This window comes from Schistocerca piceifrons, chromosome 10, assembly GCF_021461385.2.
Source record: "Schistocerca piceifrons isolate TAMUIC-IGC-003096 chromosome 10, iqSchPice1.1, whole genome shotgun sequence".
Lineage (NCBI taxonomy): Eukaryota > Metazoa > Arthropoda > Insecta > Orthoptera > Acrididae > Schistocerca > Schistocerca piceifrons.
The window spans coordinates 10754912-10775167 of NC_060147.1; the positions used below are offsets into that span (position 1 = coordinate 10754912).

General features: G+C 44.8%; 1 protein-coding gene across 1 annotated transcript in view; it reads left to right on the forward strand.

Annotated features, from left to right (window-relative positions):
* LOC124719030 (acetylcholinesterase-like) overlaps positions 1 to 20256 on the forward strand; it is an 866528-nt gene that overhangs the window by 830018 nt on the left and 16254 nt on the right. The window contains exon 10 of the mRNA XM_047244699.1: positions 16858 to 17006. Coding sequence (XP_047100655.1) covers positions 16858 to 17006 — 149 coding nt within the window. The remainder of the gene's footprint in view (positions 1 to 16857; positions 17007 to 20256) is intronic.

Sequence of the window (20256 nt, forward strand, 5' to 3'; positions counted from 1 at the left end):
GGGGGGGCAATGGAGGGGGAGGGCACAGAAAAAGGGGGAGAGTAAGGCAGATGCGAGAAAGGAGTGGGGAACACAATGGAGGGGAAAGAAAAAGGACTCGGGGGTGGGGGGAGAATGGAGTCAGGGAGAGTGTAGGTGGAGAAAAAGCTGGATGGAAGGGAGGGGAGAGGGAGCCCAGGAAGAGGGAGGGAGGGGGGGCGAGGATAAGAGTTGATAGGAGGGATAAATGGAGGGAGAGAGGGCATCATCCGGGAGGGGGGGGGGGTTGATCGAGTAGGGGGCACACAATGGTGAAGTCGTGGCAGGGGGTTGGAGAGGAGAGGAGCAACCAGGGGATGAGGGGGATCGAGTTGGTGGGAGATGTGGAGCACGCAGACATGTTCGAGGAAAAGAGGCAGATAGTGGAAAGGAAACAGGTCATATAGGATCCACGTGGGGGATGGCAGGCAAACACGGAAGGCGAGGCAGAGTGCGTGGTGATCCAGCATCTGAAGGGACTTGTGGAATTTGGGAGGGGGGGAGGGGACAAACAGTCGCACAAATTGTGTTAATGAGGCTGCTGTCGCGTTGTCGTCCTGGAGAGGGTAGGTCAGCGTGCGATAATCTGACGTCTGCTCACAGCCGTCTCTTCTCTGTCATTCCCGACTGGCGTGCCAGCGGTGACTTTACGCCGCAAGAAGTTCAATTTGCATAATAATGTTATTATATGTGAGACCTTAACTTTTCCCAGCGAATTGAATGTTCAAATAACTTACGGTTTTGCTGCCGGGTGTCCTCGTCGACGATCGCAGTCGCACTGCGGTGTTCGTCGACGTCACCCGGCAGCAAACCCGTAAATTATTTGAACATGTTATTATATGTTTTTGATGTCGCTGAACACAAATCTTAAGTTAGATTTTCAAAATTCATAATACCTAATAAAATATGGCAGACCAAAAATCATGTTCTGACCAATTTTGACCAAAATTTGACCAAAAAACTCTCTTCGTTTCTTAAGTTTATTCTGCAATTCCAGGGCCATATATCAATCTATCTAACTCGAATTGTTCCTGGAGAACAATTCCCTCATTCTTCTTGGTGAGAAAATCCGATCTGGTTGACGCAGATATACTATGTTCGACAGCCTGCACACGTTGTTCGTCAGCTTTTTTGGCGAATATGTTTGCATGCATATTGCAGAACAAAACACTTTGTCAACGTGCGTCACGGAACGACAAGTTTCCTACACGGCGGCCGTCACACTGCTTCGTACTGTAGAAACCTTTTAACGCACGTACACTACTGGCCATTAAAATTGCTGCACCACGGAGATGAGGTGCTACAGACGTGAAATTTAACCGACAGGAAGAAGATGCTGTGACATGCAAATGATTAGCTTTTCAGAGCATTCACACAAGGTTGGCGCCGGTGGCGACACCTACAACGTGCTGACATGAGGAAAGATTCCAACCGATTTCTCCTACACAAACAGCAGTTGATCGGCGTTGCCTGGTGAAACGTTGTTGCGATGCCTCGTGTAAGGAGGAGAAATGCGTACCATCACGTTTCCGACTTTGATAAAGGTCGGATTGTAGCCTATCGCGATTGCAGTTTATCGTATCGTGACATTGCTGCTCGCGTTGGTCGAGATCCAATGGCTGTTAGCAGAATATGGAATCGGTGGGTTTAGGAGCGTAATATGGAACGCCGTGCTGGATCCAAACGGCGTGGTATCATTAGCAATCGAGATGACAGGCATCTTATCCGTACGGCTGTAACGGATCGTGCAGCAACGTCTCGATCTCAGAGTCAACAGATGGGGACGTTTGCAAGACAACAACCACATGCACGAACAGTTCTACGACGTTTGCAGCAGCATGGACTATCAGCTCGGAGACCACGGCTGCGGTTACCCTTGACGCTGCATCACACAGAGGGGCGCCTGCGATGCTGTACTCGGCGACGAACCTGGGTGCACGAATGGCAAAACGTCATTTTTTCGGATGAATGCAGGTTCTGTTTACAACATCACGATGGTCGCATCTGTGTTTGGCGACATCGCGGTGAACGCACATTGGAAGCGTGTATTCGTCATCGCCATACTGGCGTATCACCCGGCGTGATGGTATTGGGTGCCATTGGTTACACGTCTCGGTCACCTCTTGTTCGCATTGACGGCACTTTGAACAGTGGACGTTACATTTCAGATGTGTTACGACCGGTGGCTCTACGCTTCATTCGATCCCTGCGAAACCCTACATTTCAGCAGGATAATGCACGACTGCATGTTGCAGGTCCTGTATGGGCCTTTCTGGTTACAGAAAATGTTCGACTGCTGTCCTGGCCAGCACATTCTCCAGATCTCTCACCAACTGAAAACGTGTGGCCTATGGTTGCCGAGCAACTGGTTCATAACAATACGCCAGTCACTACTCTTGATGAACTGTGGTATCGTGTTGAAGATGCATGGGCATGCATGCCATCCGAGCTCTGTTTGACTCAATGCCCAGGTGTATCAAGGCCGTTATTACGGCCAGAGGTGGTTGTTCTGGGTACTGATTTCTCAGGATTTATGCACCCAAATTGCGTGAAAATGTGTTCACATGTCAGTTCTAGTATAATATATTTGTCCAATGAATACCCGTTTATCATCTGCATTTCTTCTTGGTGTAGCGATTTTAACGGCCAGCAATGTATTAGAAAACGTTTTCGTCCCAACGTCCTAGACACATATATCTCTCAAAAAATGCAATAAAAACTGAATTTTCGACCATTTTGAGTGAGAACCTGGCGTAAAACTCTTGTCTTCCTGAAACACACCCTTACCGTTCGCAGTGGCCTCGACTGAGACTTGCTACCCCGCTATCCAGGAGGGACTTCCAGAGAAAGGCTGGAACTTGCCTGGAAATGCTGGAGAGCACTTGCTTGCGTGGCTCGCGCGCCTGCGACATTTCTGGTGCTAAGCTCGTTAGCCCGGCCCTGGGGCTGTTGTGGCAGCGCAACGCCCTCCCCCTTTCTGCTGGCGCTATCGACTACACAATCTCACCAGCTCCTCCCCCACTTCTTTCGCACATTAGCTCTTGAGAATGAGCGCAGGCAGACAGAGCGCCCTGCACACCGCAAGAGCCGTTCTGTCCCGCCGCACGAGAAACTTATTTTTAAAACTCCGCTCCGTAATCGCAGCTTGGCTTGAGACCAGAGTACCCGCTCTGATTTCACAGCAGTAGTTTTTGAATTTATTAGTTTAGTTTGCGATGGTCCACTTCGCTGCTCACTTCGTTGATAATAAAAAAAAATGGTACAGATGGCTCTAACCTCTATGGGACTTAACATCTGAGGTCATCAGTCCCCTAGACTTAGAACTACTTAAACCTAACTAACCTAAGAACATCACACACATCCATGCCCGAGGCAGGATTCGAACCTGCGACCGTAGCAGCAGCGTCGTTCCAGACTGAAGAGCCTAGAACCGCTCGGCCACAGCGGCCTGCCGTTGATAATTACTCCTTTTCTTATCGGTGATGGATTGTTTCATCATTACTATTATTTGGTATTCGGTTGGATGAAATTCTTTAAACACAACGGACTGAAATGCCATTACTAATTTATTATGTCATTTGACCAAAGGTTTCATTGAGCTGTTGTTGTTGTGGCTATGGTCTTCAGCCCGAACACTGGTTTAATACAGCTCTCCACACTGCTCCACTCTTTGATATCCTCTTCATTTCACAACAAATTCTGCGACCTATCATCTTACTGTATTCAGGTAGAGCTGTCTCTCTGCAACTATTACGCCTCACATTGCCTCCGATACTAAATTGATGCTTCCTTGATGGCACAGCTTGCGTCCTGTCAACACATCCTATCTCTTAGTTTGTTCTGCCACAAATTTCTCTATTCCCCAATTCTGTTCATTACCTCCTAATTACGGACGTGATTCGGCCATCTAATCCTCAGCATTCTTCTGTAGTGCCGTATTTCAAAAACTTCTATTCTCTTCTGCCCTAAACTGCTGATGGTCCATGTTTCACTTCCATATATGCCTACACTCCAGACAAATACCTTCGGAAAACACTTCACACTACTTAAATTTATATTCGACATTTAACAGATTTCGCTTATTCAGAAATCCTTTTGTTTCCATTGTCAGTCTGTATTTTATATCATCTCTACTTCCACCACCATCAGTTATTTTACTGCCTACATTTCAATACTCGTTTACTGCATTTTGTAATCTAGTTCCCTCAGCATCACCTGATTCAATTCGACCACATTCCATAACGTCGCTTACATTTTGTTAAAAGGCTCCATAATACGTAAATTTATATACGACGTTAACAGATTTCGCTTATTCAGAAATGCTTTTCTTGCCATTGTCAGTCTTTATTTTATTTCATCAATACTTCTGCCACCATCAGTTACCTTCAAGATCAAATTCCGAGCGATGTGGCGCAGTGGTTAGCATACTGGACTCGCGTGCGTGAGGACGACGGTTCAAACCCGTCTCCGGCCATCCTGATTCACGTTTTCCGTGATTTCCCTAAATCGTTTCAAGCAAATGCCGGGCTGGTTCCTTTCAAAGGGCACGGCCGAATTTCCTTCCCCATCCTTCCCTAATCCGAGCTTGTGCTCGGTCTCTAATGACCTCGTTGTCGACGGGACGTTTAAACTCTAATCTCCTCCTCCTCCAACACACATCTACCATTTTAATGTCTCATATCCTAATCTAATTCCCTCGGCATCTTCTGATGTAATTCGACTATTTTCCATTAACCTCGTTTTGCTTTTGTTGATGTTCATCTTACATCTTCCGTCGACGACACCGCCAATTTCATTCTACTGCTTTTCCAAGTTCTTTCTTTTCTGTGACTGAATTACAATGTCATCGGGAAACCTCTAAGTTTTTATTTCTTCTTCCTCAAAATTAATTTCTAATCCAAATTTTTCTGTGGTTCACTTTACTGCTTGCACAATGTACATGTTGAATAATGTCGGGGATAGGCAACAACCCTGTCTCAGTCAATGCTTCCCTTTCGACTTTTATAACTGCCGTCTATTTTCTATAGAAGTTGGAAATAACCTTTCGCTCCCTGCATTTTAGTCCTGCTGTCTTCAAAATTTTAGAGAATATATTGCTGTCTGTATTGTCAAAAACTTTCGCGAAGTCCAAAAATGCTGCAATTGCAGGTTTGCCTTTCTTCAAGCCTTCTTCTAAGATACGAAGTAAGATCAGTACTGCTTCGCGTGTCCGTACATATCTCCGAAGAAGCCAGTAACGAATTGATGCCACGCGATTCGCATAAAAGTTCAACTTTCGCAAGTGCCTAGATCCGGGACGACATTCCCTACCAGAGAGCTATTGTTCAATATTCCTCCGACACGCGACCGCAAAATTCAGTTCACTACTTTCTATCGAATACTCCCACGGAGCGAATGTCCTCTATCGACCCGATCTGAAGACTACATTAATGACTGTAGCGGTGGCCTGAATTAAAAAACAAGCCACAGTAAAACTCATTCTTGAGCCTAGAGATGCTTACATGCACGTTGCCGCACCTTAAGAAATTGTTCTCGTATCAGTCGAGATGCAATGACGATGAAGTCGTAAGGTATTACGCGCACACATCAGAAGTTCAACACACCAAACTCGCATCTGCCGGGAAACTCCATGGGGGTATCAGTAAATCAATATACAAAGAAAATGTATTGCTGCAGTTGGAATCCACGCATTCAGTAATTTCCTTTGCTCTAATGTGTAAAATTGAAGCAAATAATCACAGTAATATAAAGAAACAACTGATGATGCAGAAAGTAGACAATTCTGACAATACCAATGTGATAATTTCTTGAAATGTGGTGCCACAGAGGACAGCTGCACGTTATACGAATGAAAACGATGACTAATGAGGAATACTGAATCGAAACGAGGATAAAAGAGTCTTATGAGAGAATTGGCCTAAAAAGATAAGAGTTTTAAACATGGCTGTTTCTCACCAATCGTTCAAAAGTTTCAAACCTAGGAGCCATACACCCAACCGATTACAAATAACTGTTTGGTACAGTGACATAGGTTTCGACATCTCTAAGGATTTCTTCATCTGAATGAAACCCTATAAAATAATACATACAAAATTAAGTACTATACAAGGACATTAATCAAGATGAGAATTGTCATGACGCACAAAGGTTAGTTAGTTAACAGTACACTGCGAGAAAGCAATGGTCAGAGTTTGGAGCAGATATCCTCAAGCCAAACCTAAAATAAGGCACGTTACAGCCTTTGGCACGTGTGCGTAGCTAGGAGCAACATCAGACTGATCGGCCCAGTGGTTTACATTGTTGCTACGAGAACAATACAAGCGGCGGACAGTGACGTGTGGCCGTTCTAAACATTCCAACAGGAGTAATTGAAAAAACATTTAGTTATAAAAATTAAAATACAAAGGAAAAGAGCCTCATGTATTTTGAAAATACACTACTGGCCATTAAAATTGCTACACCAAGAAGAAATGCAGATCATAATCGGTATTCATTGGACAAAAATATTATACTTGAACTGACATTTGATTACATTTTCACGCAACTTGGGTGCATAGATCCTGAGAAATCAGTACCCAGAACAACCACCTCTGGCCGTAATAACGGCCTTGAAACGCCTGGGCATTGAGTCAGACAGAGCTGGGATGGCGTGTACAGGTACAGCTGCCCACGAAACTTCAACACGATACCACAGTTCATCGAGAGTAGTGACTGGCGTATTGTGACGAGCCATTTACTCGCCCACCATTGACCAGACGTTTTCAGTTGGTGAGAGATCTGCAGAATGTGCTGACCAGGCAGCATCGAACATTTTCTGTAACCAGAAAGACCCGTACAGGACATACAACATGCGTCGTGCATATCCTGCTGAAATGTAGGGTTCCGCAGGGATCGAATGAAGGGCAGAGCCACGGGTCGTAACAAATCTGAAATGTAACGTCCACTGTTCAAAGTGCCGTCAATGCGAACAAGAGGTGACCGAGACATGTAACCAATGGCACCCCATACCATCACGCCGGCTGATACGCCAGTATGGCGATGACGAATACACGCTTCCAATGAGCGTCCACCGCGATGTCGCCAAACACGGATGCGCCCATCATGATGCTGTAAACAGAACATGGATTCATCAGAAAAACTGATGTTTTGCCTTTCGTGCACCCAGGTTCGTCGTTGAGTACACCATTGTAGGCGCTCCTGTCTGTAATGCACCGTCTAGGGTAACCGAAGCAATGGTCTCGGAGCTGATAGTCCATGCTGCTGCAAACGTCGTCGAACTGTTCGTGCAGATGGTTGTTCTCTTGCAAACGTCCTCATCTGTTGATTCAGGGATCGAGACGTGGCTGCACGATCCGTTACAGCCATGCGAATAAGATGCCTGTCATCTCGACTGCTAGTGATATGAGGCCGTTGGGATCCAGCACGGCGTTCCGTATTACCTTCCTGAACCCATCGATTCCATATTCTGCTAACAGTCATTGGATCTCGACCAATGCGAGCAGCAATGTCACGATACGATAAACTGTTATAGCGATAGGTTACAATCCGACCTTTATCAAAGTCGGAAACGTGATGGTACGGATTTCTCCTCCTTACACGAGGCATCACAACAATGTTTCACCAGGCAACGCCGGTCAACTGGTGTTTGTGTATGAGAAATCGGTTGGAAACTTTGCTCATGTCACCACGTTGTAGGTGTCGCCATCGGCACCAACCTTGTGTGAATGCTCTGAAAAGCTAATCATTTGCATGTCACAGCATCTTCTTCCTGTAGGTTAAATTTCGCGTCTGTAGCACGTCATCTCCGTGGTGTAGCAATTTTAATGGCCAGTAGTCTACATAGTAGTCAAGCAGATGAAGTATACCTAAGAGAGATACATTAGGCTTTAGAGAAGTTACTGTTACGTAAAGGACAGAATAATTTTAAACAATTTATACTGACTACTTTACTTTCCAAAAAATATCTGCATGAAGGCAACTTTAGTAGTATAGATATATGAGATTGGAAGAAAATGATATTTCGGTACCTGTGGCAGAAAATTAGAGGATTCAGAATTCCGCGAGTAATTTGTTACGTAATTATAACTGTTCATTGACGATGAGGTCATTGTTCTAAGATAGTACAATAACAATATAAAATAGTAACATAAAAAATTAAAAAAAGATAATATAGTGACTATATAATAAAAAGATAATGTAATAATGTAGCATGACTGCAACCAGTAGAATAGAGTGCCATAGCATATAAGAGAGTACAGAATACAAAAGTATGCAATATGCGGTAGAATACAATACAGTATGGGAGAGTGGTGTACGGGGACGATAGTCGGTATTTTATTCTGGTTGCCGAGTTTAGAGTAACATGAAGACCTTGCACTGGAGACTGCCGTGAGCAGTTACCGTCATTTTGCGCGGGTTTTGTTGTTGTAAGGCATGAGATTGTGTGTATACAGCGTTTGTAAATATTACGAATTTGCATATTTATGTGCCATACGACGTATTAAAGGTAGTTGGAGGACATCGATAATTTTTCGGTTTCTGTATTTTATGGTGAATAAAATACTCGAGTTTTAAAAAAAACTAGTTACATAGGACATGTGAACAATTAAGCTATATTTCGCTAAACGTGCACCATCTTGTTCGTTGAAACGGAATAGTGTCATCTGCTTTGGAATGCGTTATATCTAGAAATGAAATGACTTTCTTTAATGGCCCAACAACTTTTCCTGTCTTGAAAAGGGAAATTCGATCAGTTGCCAATAATTTTTACTGATTTTGTGTGTGTAATAAAGAGATATTGTGACACACAGACTATTAAATGAGATACGGAGAAGATTTTCTCGACTCAGATGCTTCTAAACTTGAGTATGAAGTTCGGATATTAAGGCATACCATTTACTTTTTCAGCTGTATATGCAAACTGAAGTAATTCACAGCTCTCAAATGCACTTTGTGATAAACATCAGCTATGTGGCAATAAGTATTTATAGTTCTGTCAAAAATATTTCAAAAAATTATCACCCAAAGAAAAATCAGAAAGAAGTTGTACTTCGAGGCTAAAGTGGAATACTAGGGAAATATGTAATAAGATAGGAAAAATGCAGCTATCAAGTAAATTTGGAAAAACATATGTAATGTACATAAAATTAAACTTATAAAATAATTATTTATTACTGACTGAAAAATAATTTGATCCAATAGCAAATCTGTTAAGTTTATTAACTTCAAAACAAAGTTTTGAAACAGGTATTTGTTTATGTAGTAGAAGTTCTACGTTCATCTGCTTGCAGAAGTGGGCCAACGTCCTTGCTGCAGTGGTAACACCGGTTCCCGTCAGATCGCCGAAGTTAAGCGCTGTCGGGCTGGCTTAGCACTTGGACCATTCCGTCTGCCGAGCGCTGTTGGCAAGCGGGGTGCACTCAGCCCTTGTGAGCCAAACTGAGGAGCTACTTGACTGAGAGGTAGCGGCTCCGGTCTCGGAAACTGACATACGGCTGGAATAAGAGTGTGCTGGCCACATGCTACATGTCCCCTCCGCATCCACATCCAGTGACGCCTGTGGTCTGAGGATGACATGGCGGCCGGTCGGTACCTTTCGGCCTTCCAAGGCCTGTTCGGACGGAGTTTAGTTTTAGCTTGCAGAAGACAGAGATGTAATGTTAATCTCAGTCCCAGTACAGTCAAGCTGGGTTTGTGGAATAACACGCATTCCATACACGGCATATTGCACATCACGACATAAAAACAGAACGAACTGTACCCATAGCCAAAACCTGAGCAGTACGCAATGGTCTACTACTTTTACTAAATAAACTGCGTAGTTTTAATCGTCACCATAAGTTTACAACAACTATTGCGTCTTTTGGAAAGCTTCCGTTCAAAAATTTTGTCAGACTACGAAAATAGTTTTTCTGCGACGTGACTGGCACGATGTCTGGAGAAGAACTGCACTCGCAGCAGAGAATCACGGAAACATTTTAAAATAGATGATTCACGTCTTGCTTGGGAGCACCATTCGATTTATGAGAATTCGTGGTATTCCTTAATCTCCGACTATCCAATAATACCCGATATTCATCTACACGAGCATGTACATCGGGAGAGCTTTTCACAGGCCGGAAAACCTAACTTTTCTGATGAAATTTTTGTAATTTCGTAAAAAAATCTGCAGCAGACATAAAGAGCATTATATCATTTCGTAATGACATAAGAAAGTACATCAAATTTCTGTTACAGGGTTACGTCACAACTCATTGATACGCACTTGATTATTACTTACTCTAGTCTGACTGGTTTGAAAATTAGGCATCAGACCTTAATAAGTAGCCAGTTAGAGAGCGCTAAGTTACTCCTAAGATACATGCGTCAGTAACTAATGTTCTGACGCTGAGCCTATGACGCATGTCCTACCTGTTCTCTCACACTGCTTCATAACTCACTCACTTGCTGAAATTCTAATTATAATGAAGAGGCTGCGACATGTGAACACGTTAGTCTGACAGAGTTAGTTTATTTCGCTTGAAATACCAGCGTCACGTCCTTGCTTGTTCTCATCGCGCTCACACTACCATTACACTCACTTGTGTGTCGCGAGCTTATATAAGTTTACCATTGCCCATTTGTTTACTGTAAGATCTCCTTTTAATTATGTAGCTCCTCCCCCGATATGAAATTAATCCTGAACTTCATGGCTCTGAGCACTATGGGACTTAACATCTATGGTCATCAGTCCCCTAGAACTTAGAACTAGTTAAGCCTAACTAACCTAAGGACATCACACAACACCCAGCCATCACGAGGCAGAGAAAATCCCTGACCCCGCCGGGAATCGAACCCGGGCGTGGGAAACGAGAACGCAACCGCACGACCACGACTGAACTTCATAATCATTATTGGAACCACGATCGCTTCTCTCATACGTGTCCTACTTGTTCTACACGCATGATAGCTCTGACTCACCCCTATACGCCAAGCGATCTCCAGGCGCCAACCTTCCCGTTTCAGAACTACGGTGCATCCACGTTAGCGACGCCGCTGCGATGTCGCAAAGAAGCGTAAGGGTAGATTCGACCCGTCAAGTAGGGGATCGATACACTACTAGCCATTAAAATTGCTACACAACGAAGATGACGTGCCACAGACGCGAAATTTAACCGACAGCAAGAAGATGCTGTGATATGTAAATGATTAGCTTTTCAGAGCATTCATGCAAGGTTGACGCCGGTGGCGACACCTACAACGTGCTGACGTGAGGAAAGTTTCCAACCGATTTCTCATACACAAACAGCAGTTGACCGGCGTTGCCTGGTAAAACGTTGTTGTGATGCCACGTGGAAGGAGGAGAAATGCGTACCATCACGTTTCCGACTTTGATAAACGTCGGATTGTAACCTATCGCGATTGCGGTTTATCGTATCGCGAAATTGCCGCTCGCGTTGATCGAGATCCGATGACTGTTAGCAGAATATGGAATCGGTGGGTTCAGGAGTGTAATATGGAACGCCGTGCTGGATCCCAACGACCTCGTATCACTAGCAGTCGAGATGACAGGTATCTTATCCGCATGGCTGTAACGGATCGTGCAGCCACGTCTCGATCCCTGAGTCAACAGATGGTGACATTTACGAAACATCAACTATATGCACGAACAGTTGGACGACGTTTGCAGAAGCTCGGAGACCATGGCTGCGGTTACCCTTGACGCTGTATCACAGACAAGAGCGCCTGCGATGGTGTACTCAACGACGAACCTGGGTGCACAAATGGCAAAACGTCATTTTTTCGGATTAATGCAGGTTCTGTTTACAGCATCACGATGGTCGCATCCGTGTTTGGCGACATCGCCGTGAACGCACATTGGAAGCGTGTATTCGTCATCGCCATATTGGCGTATCACCCGGCGTGATGGTATGGGGTGGCATTCGTTACACTTCTCGGTCACCTCTTGTTCGCATTGACGGCACTTTGAACAGTGGACGTTACATTTCAGATGTGTTACGACCCGTGGCTCTACCCTTCATTCGATCCCTGCGAAACCCTACATTTCAGCAGGATAATGCACGACCGCATGTTGGAGGTGCTGCACGGGCCTTTCTGGATACAGAAAATGTTCGACTGCTGCCCTGGCCAGCACATTCTCCAAATGTCTCACTAATTGAAAACGTCTGGTCAATGGTGTCCGAGCAACTGGCTCGTCAAAATACGCTAGTCACTACTCTTGATGAACTGTGGTATCGTGTTGAAGCTGCATGGGCAGCTGTACCTGTACACGCCATCCAAGCTCTGTGTGACTGAATGCCCAGGCTTTTCAAGGCCGTTAGTACGGCCAGAGGTGGTTGTTCTGGGTACTGACTTCTCAGGATCTACGCATGCAAATTGCGTGAAAATGTAATCACATGTCAGGTCTAGTATAATATATTTGTCCAATGAATACCCGTTTATCATCTGCATTTCCTCTTAGTGTAGCAATTTTAATGCCCAGCAGTGTTTTTGCATCTTTACAAGGACTGGTGAAAGTCCGACAAGTCCTCTCCACTATAACATAGTCTACATTTACATGAATTCTCTGCAATTCACAATTAAGTGCGTGGCAGATGGTTCATCGAACCACATTCAAGATATTTCTCTCCAGTTCCACTCTCTAATAGCGGACGAGAGAAACGAGCACTTAAATCTTCCAGTCTTCCTGTGCTAACTCTGATTTCTCTTGTTTTATCATGCTGATGATCTCTCGCTACGTAAGTGGGAGCCAACAGAATACCAGGTGTAGAAGTACGAAACCAGAATTTCCCTATAGACGGTGCTAGCCGTCAGTGAAGAGCCCGCGAGGCCGAGTCTGCAGCGCCATCTGCTTCCTGTAGCGGCTGACTATGAATGTCAACACACAGTAACCCAAGTTCCATACGTCGGAATCTGTTTAACACGAGTAAACATGTCGAGTTTCGTGCCTAGGAACTATGATTTGCCGACAGCATTGGTTTCCTGTTATCATTTGAAGAAAACTGATGCAGAATCACCTCTAATTCTCTTCGAATCTTTCTGCGAACATACTCTTGTCAAAATACAGTGCTTCTAGTTGTTCCAAAAATTCAAAAGTGATGGTTTTGTAGTGAGAAACGACAAGCGCGGGAAACCAGCGAAAAAGTTAGAAGACAACGAATTGTAGGCCGTATTGGATGAAGATGATACTCAAACTCAAAAGAACTCGCAGAACACTTGAATGTGTCGCAGAAAGCCGTTTGTCTTCGGCTAAAAGTAATGGGAAAGGTGCATAAAGTGGGAAAATAGATTCCGCATGAAATGAAGGAGAAAAGTGGAAATTTGTGGTAATGTCTTATGGGACCAAAATGGTGAGGTCATCGGTCCGTAGGCTTACGAACTACTTAATCTAACTTAAACTAACTTATGCTGAGGACAACATACACACCCATGCCCGAGGGAGGACACGAACGTCCGACGGTGTATAGGGGGGGATGCTGCTCGCCAGATTTCTCCATCGAATATGGTTCAAATGGCTCTGAGCATTGTGGGACAACGTCTTAGGGCATCAGTCACCTAGAACTACTTAAACCTAACTAACCTAAGGACACCACACACATCCATGCCCGAGGCAGGATTCGAACCTGCGACCGTAGCGGTCGCGCGGTTCCAGACTGTAGCGTCTAGAACCGCTCGGTTCTCCATCGAATAGTGACAGATGATGAAAAATGGATGATTTTGAGAATCGTAAGCGTCGCAAATGATGGGTAATCCAGGCAAACTGTCGACATCCAGTGCAAGACCAAATCGTTTTGGAAAGAAGACAGTTTGGTGGGATCAGAAGGGTTTCGTCTATTATGGGCTCCTAAAACCTGGTGAAACCGTTAACACCGATCGCTACCAACAGCAGGTGATCGATTTAAATCGAGCATTACGTGAAAAGCGAAGGAATGTGCAAAAATGCAACACAGTCATATTGCCCCATGATGACTTCGCCCATCACGCACAGCAAAAGGGTTCAGGACAACGATCGAGGCGTTCAGTTGGGAAATACTATGGCATGCGGCTTACTCTCAAATGGTTCAAATGGCTCCGAGCACCAAGGGACTTAACTTCTGAGGTCATCAGTCCCCTGGAACTTAGAACTACTTAAACCTAACCTAAGGACATCACACACATCCATGCCCGAGGCAGGATTCGAACCTGCAACCGTAGCAGCAGCGCGGTTCCGGACTGAAGCGCCTTGAACCGCTCGGCCACACCGGCCGGCGGCTTTCTCTCCAGACTTGGCTCCGTCCGATTATCATCTATTTGCATCACTGGGACACGCACTCGCTGAAAAACGCTTCAATTCGTATGAAAATATACAAAATGACTCGCTAAATGGTTCGCGTCAAAAGAAGAACGGAACTTTTTTTGTGTGTGTGTGTGTGTGTGTGTGTGGCATTCATAACCTGCCGAACAGATGGGAGAAATGTATAAATAATAGTTGAGATTATTTTGAATAAAATATTTGCCAGTTTAAAACAACAGACGTGTGATTATTGCAACCAAATTCCGATTTTATACTTCTACACCTGGTGTATTGACGTTCGCAGGAGAAAGTTGGTGATTGTAATTTCACGAGAGGATTCTGCCGCAACTAAAAACGCCTTCGTTTTAATAACTGCCACCCTAATTCACGCACCATGTCCGTTGCACTTTCTCCCCGTATCACGATAGTAAAAAACGAGTTGCCATTCTTTGAACTTTTTCGATGTCGTCCGTCAGTCCCATCTGATGCCGGTCCCACACCGCACAGCAAACTCCGAAAGTGGGCGGACAACTGTGGTGGAAGCAGTCTATTGGATATGTTGCATTTTAAGTAATCTACCAACAATTCACAGACTTTGATTTGCTTTACATTATCTATGAGATCATTCCAATTTATCTTATTCGTAACTGTAATCCCTAAGTATATAGTGGAGTTTACAGCCTTTAGATTTGTGTTATTTATCGTGTAACCGAAATTTAGGCCGGCCGAAGTGGCCGTGCGGTTAAAGGCGCTGCAGTCTGGAACCGCGAGACCGCTACGGTCGCAGGTTCGAATCCTGCCTCGGGCATGGATGTGTGTGATGTCCTTAGGTTAATTAGGTTTAAGTAGTTCTAAGTTCTAGGGGACTAATGACCTCAGCAGTTGAGTCCCATAGTGCTCAGAGCCATTTGAACCATTTGAACCAAAATTTAGCGGATATCTTTTAGTACTGATGTGGATAACTTCACACTATTCATTGTCTAGAATTAAGTTATACTTTTTGCACCACAAGGATATCCTGTCTAAATCATTTTGCAGTTGTTTGTGATCATCTGATGACTTTACAAGACGGTAAATGACACCAACATGTGAAAACAATTAAAGAGGGTCACTTAGATTGTCTCCAATGTCCTTTAAGGTAGGTCGGGAACAGCAGAGGGGCTATAGCACTTCTTTGGGGAACACTGTTTTACATTCTGTCAGTAATGAAACACTTAAAGTAGTAAAGGAGTAAAGTAGTAAAGGAGTTTTGATATTTGGGGAGCAAAATAACTGATGATCGTCGAAGTAGAGAGGATATAAAATGTAGACTGCCAATGGCAAGGAAAGTGTTTCTGAGGAAGAGGAATTATTTAACATCGAATATAGATTTAAGTGTCAGGAAGTTGTTTCTGAAAGTATTTGTATGGAGTGTAGCCATGTATGGTTCAAAATAGTTCAAATGGCTCTGAGCACTATGGGACTTAACATCTGAGGTCATAACTAACCTAAGGACATCACACAGAACCATGCCCGAGGCAGGATTCGAACCTGCGACCGTAGCAGTCACGCGGTTCCGGACTGAAGCGCCTAGAACCGCACGGCCACCGCGGCCGGCAGCCATGTATGGAAGTGAAACATGGACGATAAATAGTTTAGAGAAGAAGAGAATAGAAGCTTTCGAAATGCAGTGTTACAGAATAATTCTGAAGATTTCATGGGAAGATCACGTAACTAATGAGGAGGTACTGAATAGAATTGAGGAGAAGAGGAATTGTGGCACCAGTTGACTAGAAGAAGGGATGAGTTGGTAGGACATGATCTGAGGCGTCATGGAATCACCAATTTAGTAGTGGAGGGAAGTGTGGAGGGTAAAAATCGTAGAGGGAGACCAAGATATGAATACACTAAGCAGATTTAGAAGGATGTAGTGGGCAGTAGTTACTTCGAGATGAAGAGGCTTACACACGATAGAGTAGCGTGGAGACAACAACAAGAGCAACAACTACAACTACTATGTTTTTTTTTTATTGTTTGATCTTATCTTGCACATTTCGACACTTTTGCATTTTGAAGCATTATTCATACATATTTTAAAGTTTTTATGATGCATATAATCCGTTCTCTAGACATAACCATTGTTATCGCGCATTGAAGTTTCAAGTCACTGTCAGTTCCTTCTAGAATTTATGTGACAAAGTGGAAGCTTCGTGATGGTTTGAAACTTCACAAATGAATGCTAGTCATCCGAAACCGGTCGTCAACAAACTGTAAGATGCACATGAAGCTGTGTACTACACACTGTCGGGCCTTGGTAAGCCGCAGTGGGTACTAATTTGGCTGCCCTCTGTGTTGGCCGCGCGGGGTAGCCGCGCGGTCTCAGGCGCCTTGCCACGGTTCGCGCGGCTGCCCTCTCTCGGACATGGGTGTGTGTGTGTGTGTGTGTGTGTGTGTGTGTGTGTGTGTGTGTGTGTGTGTGTGGTGCTTAGCGTAAGTTAGTTTGCTTTAGATTAAGTAGTGTATAAGCCTAGGGACCGACGACATCGGCAGTTTACCGCAAATTTCCAAATTTCCGTGTGTGTTGACAGGAGGCCGGGTGATGACTGGCCGACGTACTCGTCTGACAGCCCGACCTACTACGTCTTCAACGCGGACACGAAGGGCACGGGGCGCGGGCCCAGGTCCAACGCGTGCGCCTTCTGGAACGAGTTCCTGCCCAAGATACGCAACCACCCAGGTGAGTGCGGGTCCGCGCACCGTACACCCACTGGCTGCGGGCGCTGCCAGCCTCACACTACCCCAGACCAACACACGGGGCGGGGCACCTGTTGCTTCCAGTCGGCTAGAAAATGGTGACGTCACTTGTGAAATATTTTGATCCGGAGAAGAAACACAGTCTCCACTCAGTACGTCCCTCTCACTCAGCCACTGGGAAGAGTGTGTCGCACGCTACGTTATCAGCGAACCGGTGGCAGTTTACTGCGTGTCACTGCAGTGTACCCACGTGTCGAACTGTTTTCTGTAAAAAAAATTCTCACACCACGTCACTGATAGCGTCATAGCTGTGACTGTCGCATGAGAGACTCGTTTATAAATTAAAGCAGTTACAACCCTCGGTCACAAAATTTAAGTCTTTTGACCAGATTTCGACACTTCTATGAGTGCCTTCATCAAAAATTAATTATTCAAACTGGCCTATAAAATAAATACACTACTGGCCATTACAATTGCTACACCAAGAAGAAATACAGATGATAAACGGGTATTCATTGGACAAATATATTATACTAGACTTGACATGTGATTACAGTTTCACGCAATTTGGGTGCGTAGATTCTGAGAAATCAGTACCCAGAACAACTACCTCTGGCCGTAATAACGGCCTTGATACGCCTGGGCATTGAGTCAAACAGACCTTGGATGTCGTATACAGGTACAGCAGCCCATGGAGCTTCAACACGGTACCACAGTTCATCAAGAATAGTGACTGGCGTATTGTGACGAGCCAGTTGCTCGGCCACCATTGACCAGACGTTTTCAATTCGTGAGAGATCTGGAGAAAGTACTGACCAGGGCAGCAGTCGAACATTTTCTGTATCCAGAAAGGCCCGTACAGGACCTGCAACATGCGGTCGTGCATTATCCTGCTGAACTGTAGGGTTTCTCAGGGATCGAATGAAGGGTAGAGCCACGGGTCGTAACACATCTGAAATGTAACGTCCAGTGCCCAAAGTGCCGTCAATGCGAAGAAGAGGTGACCGAGACGTGTAACCAATGGCACCCCATACCATCACGCCGGGTGATACGCCAGTATGGCGATGACGAATACACGCTTCCAATGTGCGATGTCGCCAAACACGGATGCGACCATCATGATGATGTACACAGAACCTGGATACATCAGAAAAAATGACGTTTTGTCATTCCTGCACCCAGGTTCGTCGTTAAGTACACCACCGCAGGCGCTCCTTTCTGTGATGCAGCGTCAAGGGTAACCGCAGCCATGGTTTCCGAGCTGATAGTCCATGCTGCTGCAAACGTCCTCGAACTGTTCGTGCAAATGGTTGTTGTCTTGCAAACGTCCCCATCTGTTCACTCAGGGGTCGAGGCGTGGCTGCACGATCCGTTACAGCCATGTCGATAAGATGCCTGTCATCTCGACTGCTAGTGATACGAGGCCGTTGGGGTCCAGCACGGCGTTCCGTATTACCCTCCTAAACCCACCGATTCCATATTCTGCTACCAGTCATTGGATCTCGACCAACACGAGCATGAATGTCGCGATACGATAAACCGCAATCATGACAGGCTACAATCCGACCTTTATCAAAGTCGGAAACGTGATGGTACGCATTTCTCCTCCTTACACGAGTCATCACAACAACGTTTCACCAGGCAACGCCGGTCAACTGCTGTTTGTATATGGGAAATCGGTTGGAAACGTTCCTCATGTCAGCACGTTGTAGGTGTCGCCACGGGCGCCATCCTTGTGTGAATGCTCTGAAAAGCTAATCATTGGCATATCACAGCATCTTCTTCCTGTCGGTTAAATTTGACGTCTGTAGCACGTCATCTTCGTGGTGTAGCAATTTTAATGGCCAGTAGTGTATTAGTCGAATCCATGCCACGTCGTGTTGCGGCCACTTCTGCGTGTTCGCGGGGCTCCTACGTCCGACAAGTGTACCAGTTTGTTTGGCTCTTCAGTGTATAAAACATAAATGAAAATATAAAGTGTGGGAAGGAAGAAACCGGACTCTAATTCTTTATTCAAAAAAGTTTTACAACTGAAATGTTGTCCTCTTCAGTGTAATCCCCTCCCCGATCCCAGCACCACTCCGCGCTAATTTTCCACAGTTGGTAGCAGTGCTGGAATTATTTTTCGGCTATGCTATTGAGGAGGCTCGTTGCTTTTTCCTTCACTGCATCTGCCGACTTGAACCTGGTTCGTTTGAACGCAGACTTCAGTTTGGGGTAAGAGAAAGAGGGCGCATAATGCTAGGTCAGATGAATACGGTGGATGGTCCATCACGGGAATGTTGTTTTTTTACCAAAAACGTTTTCGCAAATATTGCGTTATGGGCTAGCGCGTTGTCCTGATGAAAAATCCGCGAGAGATTCTTCCACAGATATGCTCTCCTTCGTCGCACACGTTCACGCAGGGTCTTCTGAACATTTATGTTATACGCTTGATTGACAATCAAATCATCAGGAACCTAGTCAGTGTAGATAACTCGTCGGATACGGAAGAAAACCCTCATAATTGCTCTGAATTTTGATTTGCTCTTGCGCGCTTTCTTTTTGCTAGGATACTCAGGACTCTTCTAACGCATGGATTGTCGCTTAGTATTGGATGGTATCGGAACATCCACGTTTCATCACCTGTAATTGCTCTGCTGAGGTACTCAGGGTCATTTTCAATGTTTACAAGAGTATCAGACCTCAATGTTTGCTTTTGCTCGGTTTTGAGGATTTTGGCACCACTTTAGCACAAACAGTTCTCATGCCCAGATCATCGTGCAAAATCTGTGCAGCGGTTTCCTTATTAATGCAGGCAAGTTCCGAAATTTGCTCGAATGTTGAGGTGGCGATCTTCTCGAACAATTCTGCAGACCTTTCTCCACATTCTGTTCAGTTTTCGAAGTGGAAGGACGGACCGGACCGATTTCGGACTGCCTTCGACGTCTTCCCCACCGTCTTTGAATCTTCTAACCCACTCGGAAACTTACGTACGACATAGACACCGATCTCCATAAAATTGGGTACATTTACTATTTCGTGTGAATATTTCCTTGAAAGAATATAAATTTCCAGTTCTTCGAGTTTTTCATAGTAAGTCCCTTCGGTATTTTGTGTAATATTGCAATTTTCTCCGCATTGTAGTGTTGAGTTTTCAAGTGTGAATAATAGCTTGACGGATTACTATCACTGACTCTAGTATGTTCTTTACATCTGCTGTAAAAATTTCATCCGCTTTTTCCAATATAAAA